We start from the raw sequence: 24,178 nt of genomic DNA, 5'->3' as shown, positions 1-24,178 counted from the left end.
TGCAGGTACCAGGTAGTTAGAATTCCAGCTATTTAGAAAGCCATCTCACAACATCTCTTAACATCAAACTCGTTCGTGGCGTAATTTTACTCGGAAATGCTCTGTGTTTAGTCATTTATCAGCACTAACGTACTGTAGGCTGTGCTAAGCATAAGTGGGGCGTGTTCTCTGTATTTACATGATGATTCACTATAAACAGCCCACTATTGTGGCATTCACTACTTTAAAAGTCTCCGGCGGCTCTGAGACCTTCATGTAGTCGTGGCACAACGTTGACACGTTTCACTAAAATGTTCCATTCGTTGTTCACGCTACGTGCGCTCAAAGCTTCATTTTAGTCATACGCGTTCTTTTTTCCAGTCGTTTACCAGCACGTCTGAGGTAAATGTTGGTATTCCTGATAGGATTTCGTTGTCATTTCACCTCTACACTGTCTGTATTTAAGACTAGTGAGAACGATACAGCTAGCTGGTGATGCTAGCTAGCTAGCTAGCTATATCGTTAGCCGTACAGACTAGATTTCCTCGCTTCCTCGACTTTATAAAAACGTTAAAAGGTGCAAATTCACAAATAACCAACAGAATATTGTCATTTTCCAGGTACAAGGGGAAAGTCAACCAGGACGCTTTAAAAACAGTACTGAAGCGCAGACGTAAACTGTGCCTGCTCAGTGCGTGAGATATGATCACTGTGTGTGTATGTGAAAGTGTATATGTGAGTGTGTGTGTGTGTGTGTGTGTGTGTGTGTGTGTGTGTGGTTATCTCTCCCTGCTCTCAGTTAGAAGGTCCAGGGTCTGCCAGAGGCATGGTGTGCAGCACCTCATCCAGCAGCTGTAGGGCGCGGTGGAGGTGCACCTCCACCCAGCAGGGTGTGTGTGTGATGCTGTGGCGCGGGTAATCGGGTCCCCAGCCTTTCACGAAGCTCAGACGCAGGATACACAACCTGCGCAGGTCGTCCACGCCGATCCCTGCGGCTGCCGAGAGACCTGTGAATCGCAGCGTGACTCAATAACGGCCGGAGATCTCGATTTCCGCACACACGATTCCTTAATTCGGTACCAATAAAAGGCCAAAAAAAACTCAACCTCTCTCAGACTGCCTACTTCGCATACGTTTTTGTCCAAGTTTGCTTTGACACTGAGACTCTATGTAGTGTGTTATTAATAGCGGGGCTGATGAACGTTTCTGAGGGTTAGCAACAAGTAAATTCTATGAAAGAACGAGTACAACATGTGGAATTATGCAGTGACTAAGAAAAAAACAGTATTCCCAGAGCTTTGAACACTCTCGGTATCTTCTCAACCAGCTTCACCCAGGAGGCTTTTCCCCAAACAGGCTGAACTGAAGCGCTAAATAAATAAAAAAAACGACTTTGCTTTTTTTTTTTTAAAGTAAAAACTACATACTGGATAAAAAAAAACCATAATAAATGCATACACAGGCATTAAGTTCAGTATTCACATTTGTCTTAGAACCGAATTTCAAAACGTCTTTGAAACAATATACAGCCAGGTCCATAAGTATTTGGACGGCGAGACGATTGATTGATTTGATAGAAAGTGTAGACTTTCAGCTTTAATTCAAGCGGTGTAACAAAACCCCAGTTTCACAGGCGCAAAAGCAATTGGACAAACTAACATAAGCATCAATCTGGCCTTTCTGCTCTCGAGTGTTCCCAGTGGTTCACATCTTGAGATAAACCCTCTGTATTTGCATCCATGAAGGCGTCTCGAGATTGTAGACTCTGACAACGATATCATCCACTTCAGTTGTGGTCTTTCCGTCGTCTTCCAGGCCTTTCCAGGTGTTCCTGAGCTCTCCTGAGAGCGTTCCTTCTTTTTAAGAAATGTACCAAATTGCTGATCTGGCCACTCCTAAAGTTTCTGCTGTCTCTCTGATAGGTCTGTTTTGTTTTCTGCTTTGGACCGCATATTGCGAGTTCCCGTGAACAGCTAAAAAAAATGCTAATTCAACACTTGGAATCAACTCCAGACCTTTTATCTCCTTAATGTGTCACGAAATAACGAGAAAACAAGCCTGCGCTTTGCAACAAAACTGCTTATCTGTCAACTGTCCAATTACTTTTGAGCCCGGAGGGGCTCTGTAAAACATTGGCTGTAATCCCTAAACGGTTAACGCAATATTTTTTTTTGTTACGGCCCTCGAATCAAAGCCGAAAGTCTATACGCTTCAATCACATCTTGGTTGCTTCATTTCAAATCCGTTGTTGGTGGAGTACCGAGGCAAAATGGCGGGAAATTGTGTCGCTGTCCAAATATTTATGGACCTGACTGTATGTATTCAATCCAGTGTGTCCAAACCTTTCACTGGTGGTATATATGAAGTATATGTAAAGTGCTTTGTGACTGTCCCCTGTCCGTTCTGAGTGCTTGTACTCACTGATTGCAGGAGCGATGCCCCCGACGCTCCCTGGACCCGGAATGTTCCCCGCCACGGCGGCCGCCTGAGCCGCTGCCGCCGCCTGAGCCGTGGCCGCCTGCTGCTGCATCTGCCGATGGCACTGACGCAGATCAAACACCTACACGGACATGAACGACACACCATCACGCAGCCCGTGAACACCTGCTCTAGTCCTACACAGCAAAAGGAACCATACTATTCTGTTCAGCAATAATCGCTTCAACTGATTTGACCGTAACATGATTCTAACGTTTCTTTAAAAATACCCAGTGTAGCCTAGCGTAACTTCAACAGTGATATCGACAGATATATCGATAACATCGATGGGGAAAGCTCTTCCTGATTTCCCTTCCTTCCTCATGGGAGATGTGTGTGTAAATAAAAGATGGACATCATCTTTTTTTTTGTTATGGTCTTATCACTTTGTGTTTTAAGCACAAAATCCTCTGATCTGAAAACTCTCCCTGGAGTGGAAAACTTCAACTTCCACTGTTATAGGAAATGAATCAGCATCTTCTCCGCATGTCATAAACTCTCCTCACCTTGATGTAGGCTCCTGGGTAGATCTTGTGGACAGCGTCCCCAGGCGCTCGTCCTGCCTCTCTATCCAGGTAGTAGCTCTGAACAAAGACGGCGTGATCACTCAGACATCGCATCCACACATCGCCCTCGCCTCGACACTCCAGCTGCACGCCTTTACCTATGTGTAACCTGCCAGAGGAACGGACAAACAAACAAGTGTGAAACACTAAACCTGATACATTACACACCTGCTCTGAAAGAACGGGGCGTGGCCTCTGTGTCTGTCAGTGCTAATGAAGGAGGTGTGGCCTCTGTGTCTGTCAGTGCTAATGAAGGAGGCATGGACTCTGTGTCTGTCAGTCCTAATGAAGGAGGCGTGGCCTCTGTGTCTGTCAGACACAATGAAGGAGGCGTTACCTCAGTGTCCGTCAGTCCTAATGAAGGAGGCGTGGCCTCTGTGTCCGTCAGTCCCAATGAAGGAGGTGTGGCCTCAGTGTCCGTCAGTCCCAATGAAGGAGGTGTGACCTCTGTGTCTGTCAGTCCCAATGAAGGAGGCGTGACCTCTGTGTCTGTCAGTCCTAATGAAGGAGGCGTGGCCTCTGTGTCCGTCAGTCCCAATGAAGGAGGTGTGGCCTCAGTGTCTGTCAGTCCCAATGAAGGAGGCGTGACCTCTGTGTCTGTCAGTCCCAATGAAGGAGGCGTGACCTCTGTGTACCTCAGTCCTAATGAAGGAGGTGTGACCTCAGTGTCTGTCAGTCCCAATGAAGGAGGTGTGGCGTCTGTGTCTGTCAGTCCCAATGAAGGAGGTGTGACCTCAGTGTCTGTCAGTCCCAATTAAGGAGGCGTGGCCTCTGTGTCTGTCAGTCCCAATGAAGGAGGTATGACCTCTGTGTCCATCAGTCCCAATGAAGGAGGCGTGGCCTCTGTGTCCATCAGTCCCAATGAAGGAGGTGTGGCCTCTGTGTCTGTCAGTCCTAATAAAGGAGGTGTGGCCTCTGTGTCTGTCAGTCCTAATGAAAGAGGCGCGGCCTCTGTGTCTGTCAGTCCCAATGAAGGGGGCGTGGCCTCTGTGTCCATCAGTCCTAATGAAAGAGGCGTGGCCTCTGTGTCTGTCAGTCCCAATGAAGGGGGCGTGGCCTCTGTGTCCGTCAGTCCTAATGAAAGAGGCGTGGCCTCTGTGTCTGTCAGTCCCAATGAAGAAGGTATGTGTGTGTGTGTGTGTGTGTGTGTGTGTGTGTGTGTGTGTGGTACAGACCTGGCCCTTTCACTAGCCTCAGTACGGTGAACGTTACTGAGCTGCCCGAGGCAGAAACGATCTCCTCCAGATGGATCCACGTAACCATCCACCGTCACCACAGGACAACTGGACAACACCTTAAACATTTCACCAACCTGAACATCCATCTCAAAATACGAGATGGAGCACCAGAACTCTGGCCCTGTGAAGCCAGACATATCATTTAGAGAGAGAGAGAGAGAGATAGTTAAGGAAGAATACTTATGTCTCTTATTCTGGATTAAATATATATATATATAGTTGTTATAAATAGAGGTGTATAAAAAGTACCTGGATGGTTGGAGACTGGCGGAGGGAATGATGAGGAACTGTGATGCTGAGACCCTGATTATCAACACAACACACACAAGACTATACTGTTAATCACCTGAAGTCAACTACAGTTAAGACTGGGATCAATCCAAGCTCCTGTCCCTGACCTCTAAACCATAACACTTGAACCATCTGCATCGTGTATGACCCCTGTGTATTATATTACTTACAGTAGTGGGGGTGGTGGAGAGGAGGCTGGTGGGTGCGGCTGCTCTGTTGGCGTCCTATAGGAGTGTAAGAGGCCGTGCTGCTGCCCGTCCAAGTAGCTGAAACATTTTAGACAGGACGCTATTAGTGAACACAACAGGACGGTTAACATTCGTGAAATAGCCCCAAGCATGGGCCAAGCAAACGTGCATCACGGACATGATTGGACAGCCGGTGTCTGATTACAAACTGAACTGCTTAGGCTAATTTTTGTTTGGTTTTTTACAGTAAGTAGCTATCCGACAACTCACCAAGTGCCACTGTGTGAGAAAATCACTCTTAGCTAGCAAGGTTTTAGTCATCCTTAAGCTGAATGACCCAATTTCTCCTCTGCTTCGCCAGCATTCAGCCACAGCCACACCAGTTCGTGTTTGCAGAAATGAATGCAAAATCAAGCAAACGCCACAACGTTCAGAGGGATTTTACGTCATGTGACGTCATCGCGACGCGCGTTCTGCCAAAGCCCTCTTCGATTCGCGTGCGTCGAACACGAGTACAGCTAAACGGCCTCATTTACCGACAAACATCACCGCGAAAGACAATTTCGTGCGATTGCGATTTCGCCAATTCAAGTAGTTTTCCGCAAAAAAAAAAAAAAAACACAAAAAACTTTTGAATTTTTTAGAAAAGCCGCCGCAAAATCAAGCGTTTTGGGCCGGAACGATCATAAAAACTCGGCGAAATCCTGTCCGGATTCAATAGTAGGTTGGTTTGTTCCTAAATGCTGTACTGAAAGCATAATTCCACATTAGAAACGTTGTCATGAAAAACCTGTATCGAGAACCGTCTCAACACTGTTTAATAAACCATCATCGCTGATATTTGGTTTCACGGACTTTTCACCGAACTTCTTCGAAACCGGATCTGTGTCAGATTTGGGCCAGATATTAAAAACGATAAAGCTTAGGCCCAGAGACAGCAATACTCTTTGTGAACCTGGGCTATAAAATCCGATTTGGTGCAGATCTATAAAACGGATCAGTTCTGGTACTGGGTTGTTGAGTAAAAAGATACCAGGCCGGTTCTGATATGCGGATCCGCTACGTTTGTGCAATAAACACTGTTATCCGGGTTGATACCTAAGACTTACTGTGAAAGGAGCCCTGCGCCTGTGTGTGTTTGGAGCCGTTGTAGCCGTTCTGAGTGGGCGGGGCCTGAGGGGGCGTGGAGGGAGGAGGGGTCGGGGTCATGACCTGAGCCTGAGGGGATGCGATCTGCAGGAGACCCTCGTTGTGACCACCCTGCATGGACATCATCGAGCCAGATGCTGCAGACACAGAGAGAGAGCGAGAGACAGAGAGAGCGAGAGAGAGAGAGAGAGAGAGAGAGAGGATACAACCTTATCGACTGCATAAAGTACCAGAACTTTTCGAACCAGGCTCTACAGTATGCTTTTATTCCACTGGGCACTCGTCCAGTATTAAAGATTTCAGCTGTATAAATTTTGCTACACGCTGAAGGTCTTACCGGTTGGGGAGAGGGGCATGTTGGAGTACAGGGTGGCAGGCGGAGGGCATCGTGCTGCTTCGGGGGGCATCTGTAAAGGTGGCAGCGGTGGGGGGTAATGCTCCGGTGCAGGAAGCTTCATCGCCCCCTGGTGGTCTGACTGTGGAGGTAAACCAGGAGGAACGTCCATCTGAATGCAGTCGTGGGTGTACTCCTCTTTAATCAGCCTGCCGGTGGGAGCTGCGGTGCAGGGCGGCCATGATAACCAGGGAGAAAGAGAAGCGATCATTTCTGTTCAATACAACGTGTTAAGGCCCTCTGACGAATAAATAACGTGTAATACTGCACCGCGTGTGAAATACAGTACGTAGTAACAGTAACAGTAACACTGACTCACCTGTGTTCTGTAGGCTGAGGCCAACTAGTGATACAGATAAAGAGTGAGACAGAAAGAGAGAGAGAGAGAGAGAGAGAGAGAGGGAGAGGGAGGGAAAGAGAGCGTATAATATTACAAATCTACATCATACATCATAAATTAGACCACGGAGACTCCTTCCGAAATGCTCCGATAAATATCCCGATAGAGGAAACTTGGAGCGACCGTCACGCAAGCGCCTGTGCAAGTCGTTACTATAGAAACGTATTAGAAAGAGTGCATCGATATAAACCCGTGATTTGCGCCGGAAAACTTCTGACCAATCCGATTCGAGAATTCAGCAGGATATGTATATATGTATATGGGACAAAAACGTCGGTAAGGAGCGCAAAGATGAAAACTCACCGATGCCGGGAGAGACGACCCTCTCGTAGTGATACGGATTCACACACACGTTGTCGTACTTTAAGTCGAAGGCATACTGGCAGAACTTGACGTGCTTCAGCTCATTCTTGTGAAGGTCCGGCCAGCGCCATAGACGAGCGTAGATCACATGGGGGAAACCTTTACGCCCGGCCACCTAAACACACACACACACACACACACACACACACACACACACACACACTGTTCATCGATGATGCGTCACTAATGTCTCAAATTCATGATGCATGAAAAATGCATTATTAGCATTCCCAGGATCCACCACAACCCTGACCAGGATAAAGCGGTCACATGAATAAAAATATATCATTCTATAATATATTCTATTTACACTGCACTTAACGCCTTTATATATATATATATATATATATATATATATATATATATATATATATATATATATATATATATATATATATATGCAACTGTATTATAACATAAGTTATATCTATATTGTTTTGCTATACTGCCAGTATTTTGTTTAAGTATATTATATTATACAATATGTTTACCTGGGTGCCAATACTTCTGGAGTTTACTGTACATGTGCATACGTGAATACCAACGAGTTCCTCCTTCTCACGTAATAACTTGCATATATGGGCTGGAAGACTTTGATGGCCTTTAAGACACGCCCACATCCATACATGGGCTCTAAGACATTGACTGTGTTTAAGACACGCCCACATCCATATATGTGCTCGAAGACATTGACTGTCTTTAAGACACGCCCACATCCGTATATGTGCTCGAAGACATTGACAGCCTTTAAGACACGCCCACATCCATACATGCGCTCTAAGACATTGACTGTGTTTAAGACACGCCCACATCCATATATGTGCTCGAAGACATTGACAGCCTTTAAGACTCGCCCACTTCCATATATGGGCTCGAAGACATTGACAGCCTTTAAGACTCGCCCACTTCCATATATGGGCTCGAAGACATTGACTGTCTTTAAGACTCGCCCACATCCATATATGTGCTCGAAGACATTGACTGTCTTTAAGACACGCCCACATCCATATATGTGCTCGAAGACATTGACTGTCTTTAAGACACGCCCACATCCGTATATGGGCTCGAAGACATTGACTGTCTTTAAGACACGCCCACATCCGTATATGGGCTCGAAGACATTGACTGTCTTTAAGACTCGCCCACATCCATACATGTGCTCGAAGACATTGATGGCCTTTAAGACACGCCCACATCCATATATGGGCTCAAAGACATTGACTGTCTTTAAGACTCGCCCACATCCATATATGTGCTCGAAGACATTGACTGTCTTTAAGACACGCCCACATCCATATATGTGCTCGAAGACATTGACTGTCTTTAAGACTCGCCCACATCCATATATGGGCTCGAAGACATTGACTGTCTTTAAGACTCGCCCACATCCATATATGTGCTCGAAGACATTGACGGCCTTTAAGACACGCCCACATCCATATATGTGCTCGAAGACATTGACTGTCTTTAAGACACGCCCACATCCATATATGTGCTCGAAGACATTGACTGCCTTTAAGACACGCCCACATCCATATATGTGCTCGAAGACATTGACTGTCTTTAAGACACGCCCACATCCGTATATGGGCTCGAAGACTTTGATGGCCTTTAAGACTCGCCCACATCCATACATGGGCTTGAAGACATTGACTGCCTTTAAGACACGCCCACATCCATATATGTGCTCGAAGACATTGACGGCCTTTAAGACACGCCCACATCCATATATGCACTCGATGACATGCCTTATATGGATTATAAAATATCCAGAATGTTCTCTCTGTTCTCCCTGTTCTCCTTCTCTGTTTGCTTTTATTTCTTGTCTCTCACTTCGAACCCTTTCTTCATCTCTCTCTCTCTCTCTCTCTCTCTCTCTCTCTCTCGCTCTCCATTCATCTCGTCTCTCACACTTTGTGAAGAAAAAAAAAAAAGGTCGCCCAAGGTGAGGCACGACGTCTTCAGCCGGCAGTTCGGCTCTGCTCCATCAGGAAGGATTGAATTGTGGATGCAGAGCGAACCCGGACGCCCACACGCCCATATGCACGCGCTGGATTGCTTTTGTGTCGCCTGAATAGCATCACACCTTCTACACGCGGCAAAATAATAAACGCCATTAAGTCAACCCCGCCTCCATCCTGAGTTTCAGACAAAACATCCTTCATGGCCTCGGCATTTCTCCAGCTCTCGCCTTCTCTCTCTCTCTCTCTCTCTCTCGATCGCTCGACGTCCCTCGTTCTCTTTGTCTCCCAGGCACAAGATAATCTTCCACTCTATCTCTCTATCTATCTCTCTGATGTTATCCCTCACACCATAATCAAGCCGGACATCGAACTTCTTAATCAAATGTAATCGCACGACAGTTCTAGCTCTTAATCACCTGGTTGCCATGGCTACCGTTGGCAAGGGATACCAGGGAGTTAAGAAGCGCTGGCAAGTTCTTTAAATGTACCTCTGAAATGGACAGGCTTTCAGCTTTACCCATGATTACTGGCTGCTACAAGACATGACAGTAAGCAGCACACACACACACACACACACACACACACACACACACATGAATATGATGACTGATCTGTGACAGCTGAACAATAGCCTTTGGAAGCAATGCTGTCATTCAGTCAGCCTCATCGAACCGACATATCTATTCAGATATACAGAACAGGACATAAATGATCCTAAAAAGACAATCAGTCCATGGTAACTCATAGCAACACTGCGAATCCTTACAGAGGAAATAACGCACAATGCAGACCAATATTAGTTTACGATGCTACAGTCATGTTGGATCACTGTACCAAATCAAACCTCAAGATCAGGCTACTAGATCAAATCAAACAAAATACAACAACAGCAAACTTCTCTTAAAGCAGGACCAGCCCTAATCCAGAGGTCCTAATCCAAATCCACCAAATGTGAATTGTAAATCTGAGCTCTAATTTCTTGAAGTGAAAAATTTAATAAAAAAAGAGCTGGTCTCTGGTTTTCCACTAGGGGGCAATATAGAGCAATAAACGTACACAAACATTAGCTACTGACATCCATCCACCCGTGTACCGCTTATCCTATACAGGGTCGCGGAGAGCCTGGAGCCTGTCCTAGGGGACTCGGGGGACACTCTGGACAGGGTGCTAAACCATCACAAGGCACAAACGCACACACACACACACACTAGCAGGACAATTTGGAAACGCCAATCAGCCTACAGCACATGTCTTTGGACTGGGGAGGAAACCAGAGTACACGGAGGAAACCCCGAAACACGGGGAGAACATGCAAACTCCACCCACACAGAGCGGAGGCAGGATTCAAACCACCAACACCAGAGGTGCGAGGCAAACGTGCTAACCACTAAGCCACCTGACATGATATACAATCTTGAGATAACAAATTCTTTTTCTCGTGGTGTCAGAATGCATGATTAGGTACACGTGCTGTACATGATGGAGGAGAGTATCCGTTTTCGCTTAAATCAGTTTCTTACACAAGAGGAGTGGAGTTCAACTTTATTTGGGGACCAGTCAAGTACATCCACACATCCATCCACCTATCCCTCTAGCTAGCTATATATCTATCTGTCTATATAGATGGATGGATAGATGGATGAATGGAAAGATAGATGGATGCTAGCTATATATCTATCCATCTAGATAGATGGATGGATGGATGGATAGATGCTAACTAGCTATATATCTATCTGTCTACATAGATGAATGGATAGATGGATGGATGGAAGGATGAATGGATGCTAGCTAGCGATAAATCTATCTGTCTACATAGATGAATGTATAGATGGATGAATGGAAGGATGGATGGATGCTAGCTAGTGATACATCTATCTGTCTACATAGATGAATGTATAGATAGATGAATGGAAGGATGGATGGATGCTAGCTAGCGATACATCTATCTGTCTACATAGATGAATGTATAGATAGATGAATGGAAGGATGGATGGATGGAAGGATGAATGGATGCTAGCTAGCGATAAATCTATCTGTCTACATAGATGAATGTATAGATGGATGAATGGAAGGATGGATGGATGCTAGCTAGCGATACATCTATCTGTCTACATAGATGAATGGATAGATGGATGGATGAATGGAAGGATAGATTGATATATATATATATATATATATATCTATCTGTCTAGATAGATGGAGGGATAGATAGATGGATGAACTGAATGATGGATAGACGCTAGCTATATATCTATCTGTCTAGATAGATGGATGGATGAATGGAAGGATAGATGGATGCTATCTATATATTTATCTGTCTAGTTAGATATATGGATGAATGGATGGATGCAAGCTAGCTAGCTAGCTAGATAGATAGATAGATCGATAGATAGATAGCATGAATCAAACTACCAGATCAACCATCATTTTAAAAGTCTCAATCAACTTTCCAGATCACGAACACCACCACACCAATGTCAAACAACCGGATCAAACTACAGTAAAGCGAACGGTAAAAACCAGTCAAATCCATCTGTTTATTTATTTATTTATTTCTTTTAAAAAACAGCGCACAAGCGCAGCGTCGCAGAGTTCGGAGCCCGGTACAGTTTCGTGATTGTCCCGCTTTAACACAGTTTCTAAACCTGGAAACGAACTGCTACGTCGAATGAGGTGTCTCGTAGCAGAGAAACAGCTGAACTCCGGCCCTCCAGGACTCCGCAGATGTGCACCTCTAACCTACGCAGTCTGACTCACACGACCACAAATCCCATCCTCGGCTGCTACACACACTTCATCACGTGTTACACCTTTTACCGCAAAGTCTGTCCTATGCAACATGATGCACTGTACGGGCTTACGCGCGTTCCGTTCCCCCAGTGAGCCAACACACACGTACAAACAGGCACGCGACTACACAACAAAGTGGCCAAAAAAACAAATCACTCCGTGATGAATGAAATTTCATTTTTATGTTATTTACCAGGGACTAATATTTGTCCGTAAACTGGATTTAAGATTTTTAACAGACAAACTGATTTACCTGCAATTGAGCTACAGCAATAGATAAAGTAATGGTTGCTGCTGTAAATTACAGTCATATCAATTCAGAAGAATTTTCTAAATATCCTCGACTTAGGGTGCAGTGGGTGCTTGGTGGTTAAGCGTTAAGGGTGGCTTTGGGTTAATGACCAGAAGGTCGGGGGTTCAAACCCCAGCACTTCCAAGCTGCCACTGTTGGGCCCCTGAGCAAGGCCCTGAACCCTCTCTACTCCAGGGGGCGCTGTATCATGGCTGACCCTACACTCTGAATTTCACTGTGATATGACCAAGAAAGACTCATTATTATTATTAACTTTCACTGGATGAACAGAATTATGAGATTCCCTCCAATAAAGTAAAGGTCCTCATAAATCAGCGTGTTGTCTTAGACGTCCTCATACTGCGTTCTGAAAGGAACGCGCTTTTTTTTCCAATCTTGGGAGCGCGAGTACTATCAAAAAATGTTGAGCCTAGTTAAAGCATTCAATCACCAGCCTCTCTTTTTTCCCCACTCTTAATAATAATAATAATAATAATAATAATAATAATAATAATAAGTTTTATTTATATAGTGCCTTTCCATAGCTCAAGGACACTTTACAACTCCTACAGTAGGTTTGAAGAGCGAAGGGAGCGTGTTGGTGTGTAAATGTGCAGTAAGTCACAAAGGTATCGGGGCACGAGACCATTCAAGGCTTTGAATGAGAGGAGCAGGAGTTTGTATTCCATGCGGCAGGAGACGCCGTGCAAACCAGCCAAACCGGGAGTAATACGTTCGAAGCGGTTTTGTACGGGTAATTACGCGGTGCTGCGGAGTCTCGAATGTATTGCAATTTAGAAATCGACTGAGATACCGGGCCAAAAAACAGACACTTGCGGTAATCAAGTCGTGACGTTACGAGCGCGTGAACCAGTGACTCAGCGTCCTTCATGGTAAGAACGAGACGCGGCCTGGGAATGCGCCTGAGCTGAGAAGAGAAAAGGCGGTGTTGATGCGCGCTTCGAAAGTCAGTGACCGTTCGAGTGTAATACCAAGATCTATTTGTGTTATTTCAGAGGGTTTGGTAAGGAGGCCATCTATATCCAGGCTGATTTCAGTAGTTCATCTGCGAGCTGGTGAGCCGAAGATCATTATTTCAGGGCGGGTTTCGCATTGAATTTGGGAAAGTTCTTGTTCGGCCACTGTTTTAGTTAAAGAATAGCGCACTGGTTGAGATGGATATGGCAGGCCGGGCGGTTGCGTAGATCTGTGCGTCGTCGGCGTAGCACTGGTATCGGAGATCGTGACCGAGGGGAAGCGTATTATAAACGATGAAAAGGAGAGGGCCTTTTTCGTAAAAAGTAAATAAGTGAAAAATCTGGGTTGTTGGTGTACTCCTCTGTCCTGAAGACTTTCCCATGTAGGTAAGCACTGACGCTGGAGACTCCTTCAACACTTCTGTTGAAGACGCTTAAACCAAAATTGGGGTTCTTTAATAGTTAAAAAAAAAAACTGCTTTCCTTATGAGGCTAGAAAGAAAACAGTGGAGAGTACTTTATTTTTCTTAATCTAGACTGGATTATGGTGACCTTGTTTATATGCATGCGGCTTCGTCTTTATTTAAGGAAACTGGACTGCATCTATCATGCAGCGTTACGCTTTGTTTGTGGTGCAGATTCACGTACTCATCACCGTGCACGTACTCATCACCGTATACGTACTCATCGCCGTGTATGTACTCATCACCGTATACGTACTCATCACCGTATACATACTCATCGCCGTATACGTACTCATCGCTGTGTATGTACTCATCACCGTGTACGTACTCATCACTGTGTACGTACTCATTACCGTATACGTACTCATCGCTGTATACGTACTCATCACCGTGTACGTACTCATCACCGTATACGTACTCATCGCCGTGTATGTACTCATCACCGTATACGTACTCATCACCGTATACGTACTCATCATTGTGTACGTACTCATCACCGTATACGTACTCATCATTGTGTACGTACTCATCACCGTATACGTACTCATCGCCGTGTATGTACTCATCACTGTATACGTACTCATCACTGTATACGTACTCATCACCGTATACGTACTCATCGCCGTGTATGTACTCATCACTGTATACGTACTCATCACTGTATACGTACTCATCACCGTATATGTACTCATCGCTGTGTATGTACTCATCACTGTATACGTACTCATCACCGTATACGTACTCATCGCCGTGTATGTACTCATCACTGTATACGTACTCATCACTGTATACGTACTCATCACCGTATACGTACTCATCACTGTATACGTACTCATCATTGTATACGTACTCATCGCTGTGTATGTACTCATCGCTGCGTACGTACTCATCACTGTATACTATTTGAATCTTTGGCACGGACACTGGAAATTGCATATGTATATATTCATTGCTAAGGCACTTCTCGGTAAAATCGCCCTCTTATATTTCTACTCTCTTAACTTTTTATACAAATACTTCTTGCACTAGATCTCGATCACACATTCGGTTAAAAGTCCCGAAGGTACGCTCAGAATCTGGCAAGCATGCTTTTTCTTTTTACGCTCCCTGGGCCTGGAACGATCCGGAAAATGTAGTTAGACTAGAGACATTCCCACCTCCGAGTACTTTTAACAGGGTTTTCGCAAAACGCTCTTAAAGGAGTGTGAGTGCTTTTCTTCGATTTTGCTCTTATGAGTCGTTTTCGATGGGTATGGCTTTCTGTGAAACTCCACGTGCTGCCGTCTCGACCAGGTCTCCCTGGAAGAAGAGGTTGCGATATCTCAGTGGGATCTTCCTGGTTAAATAAAGGATAAATAAATAAACAAATAAATAAATAATATGGCGCGCCCTTTACGAGCAAGTGCCCGTGTCAGACTACAGAAAGGACAACGTAACGTATGAGAACGAGTGCGTTAATATCGCCACGACTGTCCGAGCTGCTCTCACAGAACATCGCTGTCTGACCGATCGGAACACGGAATTCGGGTCAGCCTGCGCACGACATGTTCTCCTCACCTGCAGTCTTCCGTCTAGCGTCCTCTGGATGGTGACGCACTTGCTGGGATGGACGCCGTTGGTGGTGATGGCGGTGATGAGCGAGTCCAGCTCATCCTTCTTCTCCTTCAGCTTCTTGACGAGGCTCTCGATGGCCCTCTTGGCGAAGCCTTCGTTCTCGCCGCCTTGTCTGTGGCACATGAGGCTGTGCACGATGCTGAGGCAGGCATCGTTACTACTGGGGGGGTTCACCGACATTCTGCTGCTCTCACACACACACACACACACACAGATATATAAGAATACAGGATATTCTTACAGAATACATCACATACATACACATACGCACGCACTAGACCTTCCATCCATCCATTTTCTGCACTGCTTATCTTATCTTGTACTCGGGGAGCCTCAAACTCAGGGTACGAGGCAGAGAACACCCTGGAGAGTGTTACAGCGCACAATCACACACAAACACTATGGACAATTTGGAAACGCCAATCACAGGGAGACCGTACATCATACAATGGCGGGATTTCGAACCCCCGACCACGGAGGTGCGAGGCAAACGTTTTCCTCTACCCTGTCCTTTAACAGCAAGGGACCACTATAGGAGCAGGACTCAGCAGAAATGATTTGAGTTTTAGACCATTCTCAGCAATCCTACAAGTCACTGTTTCCACGTTTAATGCCTGGAGACAACAAAACTACAATGGACTAGGCCTGCAACTAACGGTTATTTACATAATCGATTGTTTATTTATTTATTTATTCCTCGATTAATCGGATGGGGGGGGGGCGGGGCAAACTTTCAGTACCATTTTTTTTCATTTATTTAAAATAAAATCCACAAACTGACTGTTACAAACGTTACACAACTGTTTGTCTAAATATATACGACTGAAAAGAACCCAACACACACACACACACACACACACACACACACACACACACACACCAGAATATATATTATTCATTTAGGACAGTGGTTTAATTCAGTGCATTTTGTGCATCCATAATAAATAATGTGTAAATACTTATATATAATATAAACTAATATATAAGTTTATATTGTATAATAGTATTTATGCCTTACTTTTTATAACTGAAGAAAGTCATTGTCGGTGACTCTGGGTGTTTGCTAAAGCTAGCGTCGTCGCTTTACGTGCGCGTTCCCTTTCTAAAATCCATACACTAGACGGTAGAGTACATAGCGCATAGTGTAAGTGCATAGGACGTCACAACTTTAATTTTCGTCGATTAGTTGTTACAATGGACAGATGCATAGAATACTCAGGAGGCGTGGTCAGGCTATAGAACAGGATATAGAAACTGGGAAATCTGTCCCATGCAGATTTTCTGAACACAGCACCTCTTTCTCCACGGCGTTTTTATAGATATGTCTCTTGGATGGTCCTAAAAGACGCTACAGACCTCCGGCATGATTCTCACGCAACTGAAGATGTCATATTAGCTGCTATTTTAAACACGATTCTCCCCTCAACTTCATAAGGAAGTGAGAAATCCACACTCTGCCCAGCATAATTCAACATCTCATCCATCATGAGCAATCAGTTATGGACAGAAAGTCAGTATAGGATTGGGGTTTTTTCCCCTTACTGCTTTAAAAGCATACTATATATATATATATATAAAAGAAAAGAAAAGAGCAGCTTATTAACTAATAATTAGGATCGTCAAGATCAGATTAACTCTATAAACCGTTCTGCTAATAATGCCTGGCGATTTTTTTTCTCACACGAACGTGAAAAACATTGTTTTGGCTCGTCAATGTGCCCATGTGCAAGTAACGAATATTAAAGAAACTACGTGAACTAGGTTCTAAATCCGCTTGCCTACATGTTTCAGTATGAGGTATAATCATTTTTACAGGTACTGTGTAATTATAATGATTTCAGTCGTAGTGCAGACACTCTGCTAATTCACCGCTGAAAAAAAACCCCCCACCAGGTAGAAATACGCAGTGTTATACACGTAAAACGTTTACACTACAACTCTGCATGCGGGTCGGATATGGCCGAAGGCACGCCGCTGTAGAGTGGAGAAACTAATAAAGCTGTAATCATACAGACGAACTGAACGCTGGCCTTGGGCGTGATCTGTGTATGCTGCAGAAGTCGTGTTTGTGCAGATTGCCTCTTTCATGGCTGAACAGTGATAAACACTCAGGTATTACTGTGTTATTGCATCACGTCCATTGCAGCGAAGCAAGCAGCCGCCTGGAATGAGAGAAGATTCTGTATCCAGGACTGTGGGTATAAAAAGACTGACCAATAAAATCACTGCATCAATCTCAATATTCACCAAACTCCATCAATTAAGACCTGATCATGTCTGAGTCAAGTCATGCGTTTCGGTAAATCAGTCCAGTCTGATACCAAACATCACACTGTTTAATAGTGTACTACTGCGCTTAATCTGTGCCCTACTGTAAAAGGGAAGGAGGCGTGGCCTCTGTCTGTCAGACTAAATAAAGGAGGCGTGGCCTCTGTCTGTCAGACTAAATAAAGGAGGCGTGGCCTCTGTCTGTCAGACTAAATAAAGGAGGCGTGGCCTCTGTGTCTGTCAGACTAAATAAAGGAGGCGTGGCCTCTGTGTCTGTCAATCTAAATAAAGGAGGCATGGCCTCTGTGTCTGTCCTGTAAAAGGCCAAGGAGGTGTGGCCTCTGTGTCTGTCAGTCTAAATAAAGGAGGCGTGGCCCCTGTGTCTGTCCTGTAAAAGTGAAGGAGGTGTGGCCTCTGTGGCTGTCAGTCTAAATAAAGGAGGCGTGGCATCTGTGTCTGTCCTGTAAAAGGCCAAGGAGGTGTGGCCTCTGTATCAGTCAGTCTAAATAAAGGAGGCGTGGCATCTGTGTCTGTCCTGTAAAAGTGAAGGAGGTGTGGCCTCTGTGTCTGTCAGTCTAAAAAAAAGGAGGCGTGGCCTCTGTGTCTGTCCTGTATTAGTGAAGGAGGTTTGGCATCTGTGGCTGTCAGTCACAGTGAGGAGGCGTGGCCTGTGTAATTAGGAAAACTAAGGCTACATGTCCTTATTGTCTGTTACTCATAGTGAAAGAGCCTTCCACTCCTTACAGCTAGCACACTCTTTTCTATTGAAAATCAAACATATTTTTTATATTGAAATGTATTTTTAATACATTAGATTGCCAATCACATATTAGAGATGCATATCGGATCATCCTGGACAGAGAAAGACATCCAGAGGCACATACTGTATACTGCACATTTAATCTCTGGCCACACTTTCCCCCCTAAGCAGTGCACATGTCTGGTGCTGTATGATTAAACCCAGTCCAGTTTGGTGTTTACCCTTTTCGTTAACTCCTCAGTTCAGGAAGGGATGTGCTAATGCAGCCGTACACACACACACCTGACCACACCAATCCGATTTAGACACTGTTTCTCCGACGAGCGCGGCTTTTCTTCTTTCTTTCAATACATTGCATTAAAAGTTGCATCATGCTGAGACTTAGAAAAGGACACTAGGTAAAGCCACTGGGGTGGAAAAGAAGCTGTAAATAGCGACCATACGGAACAGCCTACGCAGTCTGGCACAGCATCCTGAATCACGTCACATTCTCTGCTGCTACACACACCTTATCATCTCCACTGCCGTATGGGACTGAATAACATCCAGTGTCTTGGGCCAGATGCAGGCAGGCTTCTCATCTCGTACGGTTCTGAACGCACCGATCTTTCTGGAGTAGTACAGCCCGGCTGCTCCAAACGACCGCAATATTCCTACATCATTTCACTCCGAACCATCGCTTATGGCAGATTTGTTTGGTATTTTATTCCACACAGAATTCCCTCGAGACTGTATTCCCTTACACGGTTACCCTCGACCATCAGATAGAGCTGTATTAAACTCGCTCATATCATAAAAAGTGAATTACGCTCGTGTTTGTCATACAGTAACATCAGCGAGGCTAAATCCATTAATGAAGTCTGATTTGGTGGAACTGGGGGCCACGATGAAACACATGAAACGGGCTTATATTGAAATGTTTCTGATGTGTTTAGTGATTCTGGTGCTGATTTCAGGGCCGGCGCTGTATTTTCGCGCCGACCTCACTGGGAGGCAGGCACTGTTGTCGTTGCTAGTGCCGTTACAGTACCTTTCATTTTCAACAGCACACATAAGTGATAACGCCGTGATTCCGCTGTGTTAGCGCACGTTTGCTCTTCGGCTGGTTAGCGATCCACAAGATGGCAAACACGATGGCGCTGACAGTGGTACTGCCATGAGCGTCGACGCTTTGGAAGCGGATGAGAGGTGAGAGCGCTGGAAAACATGGCCTCGTTACAATTTACAGCGCTTCTACAGTACACACTTCTTCTGTCCTCGGCTAGCCATCACAAGCCGTGACTCCTTCACCATGAATGACTAAAGGGTGCCAGGGCGTTAATGAGTCTGGATGTTCCTGCCAGCGCCACGTAAAGCCATTCAGATTGTGGGCAGATGTTCTCAATCTTTGTTGGTCAGCGACTCCATTTTAAGGGCCCAAACTTCTCATCATTCTCACCATTACCCCCACCCTCACCCCCACCCCCCACCACCGTCCTGGTCCCCCAATAATTCCAATAGTGGCGAATGGTAGAAATCGTAGCCCTACTATCACTTTGTGTAAATGATATGATATCTGGAAATCATGACCACGCCATGCAAAACATACTGTTATTTTTATTTGAAATAGTTTCGTGGCATGCTGCCTGTGTTAGGTTTTGTTTTATGGCATTTGGAAGATCCCCTTATCCGCTTACATTATCTCATTTATACACCTGAGCAGCTGAGGCTTAAGAGCCTTGCTCAAGCGCCCAACAGTGGCAGCTTGTGGGATCTGTACACATAACCTTCCAATCAGTAGTCCAACATCTTAACCCCCGAGATACCGCTGCATGCCCAACACGTCAGCGTAAAATGGCTTCTTTTTTTTTTTTACGGATCTCTAGCTTGAATTAGGGCTAATGAAAATGTAATAACGCTCTGACAGTTACATTATGAATACAAATCTCTTGCAACGCTATGCACATTTCAGACGACCGTGAAGACGAGAATCTAATACCAGCTGGTGGCTCAACTTCCATAATCGCATCCTATGGTGGTTGTAGACTATTTTAACATGGGGGGGGGAGGGGGCAGATTGGGGCAGGTCATTCTGTCAGAAAGGCGCAGTTGTTCTCCAATTAACGCAACATTTTGAATAAGGTTACACGACCGTGATAGAGCTACAGTAGTACACCTGGATAGGCGGGGTAGATTTACAGCATTTTCTCTTGATTTTTATGACTTCTACCGCTATCTCGCTTGTGTCATCTTGTTCCACTTCCTTTTAACTTAGCTACGTGGGGTGGGTTTTTTTTCTTTTCTTTTAAGTGCCGCAATAAATAAAATCATGCTGCATACATAATAATTATTTCAAAGTCGACTCTTATTAAGCCCACACCTAGGGGTGACCGGGCTTTTTGTCACAGGGGCACTACTACTACTACTACTACTACAACAACTACTACTACTACTACTACCCCCACCCCCAAAACCACCCCCCCCATCTACCCCCTCCCTCCCTCCCTCCCTCCCTCCCTCCCTCCATCTAATCAGAACCTGTCGGAATGTCGCAGGTTGTGACGTCACGCCCCCACGCCTTCCTAAAATGTGTTCCAAAGGGAAGCACCGATTAGGAGCGAGACAAGCGCGCGCCGGCCGCGCCTTATATGGTGTTATGACGTCATCGAGGCCAACCGCCGTCCAAACATTTGGAGGCGAGTGGAGGTGAAACTCACAGTCACAGCATGCATAAACAAACAAACAAACAAACAAACAAACAAAAACAAAACCGTGCGCGTGTTCATAAAGGGTTAAAGACCGGAGCGAATGTGAAACAAGGTGCACGATGCGTAAAGGTGAGGATGGGGGAGCTGTGAATGCTGGGATTTAATGGAGAGTGGGTCAGACAGGTTGGAGATGGTGGACTGAGGAGATCTCCACGTCCTTGCTGCTAAAAGAAATGTGAATGAAAGAGTCTGTACTCACACATCAGCCCGGGATAAACATGAACACAAGCAGGACAGTGAGGTAGAAATCCAAGTTTTCGGCTTCCCCCCCTCCCCGCTGTCACATCAGCTCTCTGTCCACGCCGATATGAATCTCCCAGCCTCCTCCAGCATCTCGCTCTCTCTCTCTCGCTCTCTCTCTCTCTCTCTCTCGCTCTCCTCCGGTACGATAACAACAAAAAAAATAAAGCGAGCCGACACGGTGCGCGTGAGCGTCTCGCCAGGCGCCAGCCAATGAGGAAGCTGCGGTCTCCGGAGGGACGGCGGCCGCTCAGCCAATCAGAGAGCCGCGTTTCAGGGTCTGTGCGGCGCGGCTTCATTTTTATTGACACTCCGGCGCGACTGCGTGTTTTATTAAGGTGGCGCCAGTGAGATTACCCGATACACAATCCCCCTACCTCTCGACACACACACACACACACACACACCTTCATCAAAAAAAAACACCCACATGACCCTGCCCACTCATCATCATCATCATCATCCCTGTCTCACTAATCTCTCTCATGGGGATTTCGGCTCTTTTCAGTGATCCGGCTCACCAGACAAAAACCGACTCTTTCGGCTCCTTAAAAGATTCCAAAAATAACCCAAAAGTTGTTTTGGCTGATTTGAGAAGAAAAGTTCATGGCTCACATTTTAAATACAGATTCATCAGGGGTTGGCAGTGAGCCGTTTGGGAATTAAACGAGTTCACACTTTTCACTGATCAGTGGCGATTGAGTTGCTTGCAAAAGTAGACAAGGGTGTTGAACAGTTTACATCATCGACACGCAAACACCAGCAACTTGGGCTTGTTTTTTGCTGAGAAGGGGGGGGGAGTATTTGTCAATAAGTCTAGGTATTTGTCAATGAGTCGTTTAGGCTCGAAAGAGTCGGCTCGGCTCAGAACCGACTCTTTTGACTCCCAAACGACTCGGTTAAAAAAAATCGATACGAGCCCAAGTTGCTGCTATTCGCGTATTGATTACGTCAACTGTTCAACACCTCGCTACTTTTCAAAGAAACTCAATCATCACTGATCCCTTTAAAGAGTCGACTCTTTTAATTCCCAAACAGATCACTGCCAGTTGTTTCCCCAAAACTACAAACTACATTTTTAAACCTGAAAGTGTAGCTCTGTCTTCGTATACAAATTTAGGAGGGAAAATAGATGACACACAATTAGACTAAAATAGAAGTGATTTAAAATAGAAGAAATGATTTGGTCCAGATCCAATTTGACATTTAGCAGATACAACTCCCTGAGTGAGTGTGTGTGTGTGTGTGTGTGTGTGTGTGTGTGTGCGTGTGTGTGTGTGTGTGTGTGTGTGTTTCAGAAAAGGAAACAAACTTTTGAACTGATATCATTCAATCCACCTTCTTCATTTTGTCCTAGGGGTATGAAAACTTCACTGGACTATAGCCAGTGCACATTTTCCCTTCTGAGTTTATATATATATATATATATATATATATATATATATATATATATATAATAGCAGAATAGTGCATTATGGGTATTCTGTAACAGCTATAGAGTGCACTATTCAGACACTAACACTAATGCATTTGGACATTCTGCACTACTCTTTCAAACATTATTACATAATACTGCTAGAATATCAGACAGGATTTTGGACATAATATCAGAACCACTGCTCTTTATTTGATGTACCGTACCACAAACGTGTGTGTTTGAGTGTGGCATCAGTGTGAAACAGCTACTCAAGTCCTTGTTCTTCAGCCGTCTTCAATCTATCATCATCAGAATCACGTTCAGGACAAGCACCACATGACCTCCACCTTCATCCCTTAATGACTTCCTCCTCTTGATCTTTAACCTGCTTTATAAATCCACTCCTAAGCTGCATCCTTGAAACCGAGAGTCGAGGTCAGCTCAAGCCACCTTCCAGCCTCTCCAATTACAAAACATTCATTATTTAAACAGGAGAAGCACATAGCTGATATTTCACTGCTGATTTAATTACACAGCAGTCGGCCAGGCAGATGCAGCTCTGCTTCATTCCTTCATTCTCCACTTTCCTAGTTTTGATGCTTTAAGCCTTAATTATTCACAGAACTCTCTCGATTATTAAACATGAGCCAGCCAGGGGAGTCAGGCTTGTGATTTTTTAGCTCTCAGGGACAGTACTGCACTATCACTCCATTGCATTTCTATCTTTCCCCCCCCCCCTTTTATATATCTTTTAAACATTTCCTTATTAATAAATGTATTACAGCTCTTTGTATTACACCAGAACGTAACCTACGTTTTATCCCCACGTATTTCATGTTTGTTTCTCGATTATTTCATAATGTTTTTTTATATACATATTTTCACCCCGGTTGATTTGTAAAGCACCACGTACTACCACGACCGTCTTCAGTAAAACTGACAGAAATGTCATCACACCTGAATAAAAACATAAAACAAGTCTGACGAGACGCAAAAACTCCATTTACAGGTGATATTAAAGCGCTGTATCCTAAACACTTCATTTTAAAAATGTCATTAACAGTAGCACAGATGCTGCGAGATACTGTACAGGGTGGCCCAAAAAGGGTGTCTTCATACATAGGAGTTTTTAGGGTATGCATATACAACCCCAATTTAAAAAAACAAACAAAAAAAAACAGTTGGGACGCCGTGTAAAGTGTAAATACAAGCAGAATGCAATGATTTGCAAACTCTCATGAACCCCTATGTTATTCACAATAGAACATAGAAAACATATCAAATGTTTAAACTGAAGAAACGTACCATTTTAAGGGGAGGGGGGGAGGTAATTGAATTCGATGGCCGCAACACGTCTCGAAAAACGTTGGGACGGGGGCTGGAAAATTAAGTGTTACTGAAAAGAACCGAGAAGTGAACGTCCGCTAACATCCACTGTTGAAGGCTTGACCAATATGGTGCTGGTGTACTGTACATAGTCCCCTATGCATGGAGACTTTTGGGACACCCTGTATAATAACCTGTATTATAAGAGTCTGTAATAAATTGTTTAATGCTTTTTAAAGCCCAAGAAATGGCTAAAATGCTTGCAGGACCTTT

General features: G+C 44.7%; 1 protein-coding gene across 1 annotated transcript; it reads right to left on the bottom strand.

The window, feature by feature from the left end:
• Nucleotides 1-774: 774 nt before the first annotated feature.
• On the bottom strand, nucleotides 775-21,286 carry smad10a (SMAD family member 10a). Its single transcript, XM_053638403.1, has 12 exons — nucleotides 21,122-21,286; nucleotides 15,091-15,331; nucleotides 6,987-7,161; nucleotides 6,603-6,626; nucleotides 6,227-6,445; nucleotides 5,850-6,026; nucleotides 4,723-4,818; nucleotides 4,511-4,564; nucleotides 4,199-4,382; nucleotides 2,964-3,132; nucleotides 2,401-2,539; nucleotides 775-986 (listed from the first exon to the last, which is right to left on the bottom strand). The coding sequence occupies exons 2-12, from the start codon at nucleotides 15,325-15,327 to the stop codon at nucleotides 775-777; spliced, it is 1,686 nt and encodes a 561-aa protein (XP_053494378.1). The 5' UTR covers nucleotides 15,328-15,331; nucleotides 21,122-21,286.
• Between the last annotated feature and the right edge of the window lie 2,892 nt (nucleotides 21,287-24,178).

The sequence above is a fragment of the Ictalurus furcatus genome, chromosome 12 (assembly GCF_023375685.1).
Source record: "Ictalurus furcatus strain D&B chromosome 12, Billie_1.0, whole genome shotgun sequence".
In the NCBI taxonomy this organism is placed as follows: Eukaryota; Metazoa; Chordata; class Actinopteri; order Siluriformes; family Ictaluridae; genus Ictalurus; species Ictalurus furcatus.
This window is presented reverse-complemented; position numbering and strand designations above follow the sequence as displayed.

What these genes read in the sequence shown, in the direction of transcription:
- smad10a (XM_053638403.1), bottom strand. Translation starts at nt 15,327, where the DNA reads ATGTCGGTGAACCCCCCCAGTAGTAACGATGCCTGCCTCAGCATCGTG. An exon ending in TCTCCACCACCCCCACTACT is followed by an intron (nt 4,565 to 4,722) that starts GTAAGTAATATA and finishes GTTGATAATCAG; the next exon opens with GGTCTCAGCATCACAGTTCC. An exon ending in GAGGCTAGTGAAAGGGCCAG is followed by an intron (nt 3,133 to 4,198) that starts GTCTGTACCACA and finishes TTCCTCTGGCAG; the next exon opens with GTTACACATAGGTAAAGGCG.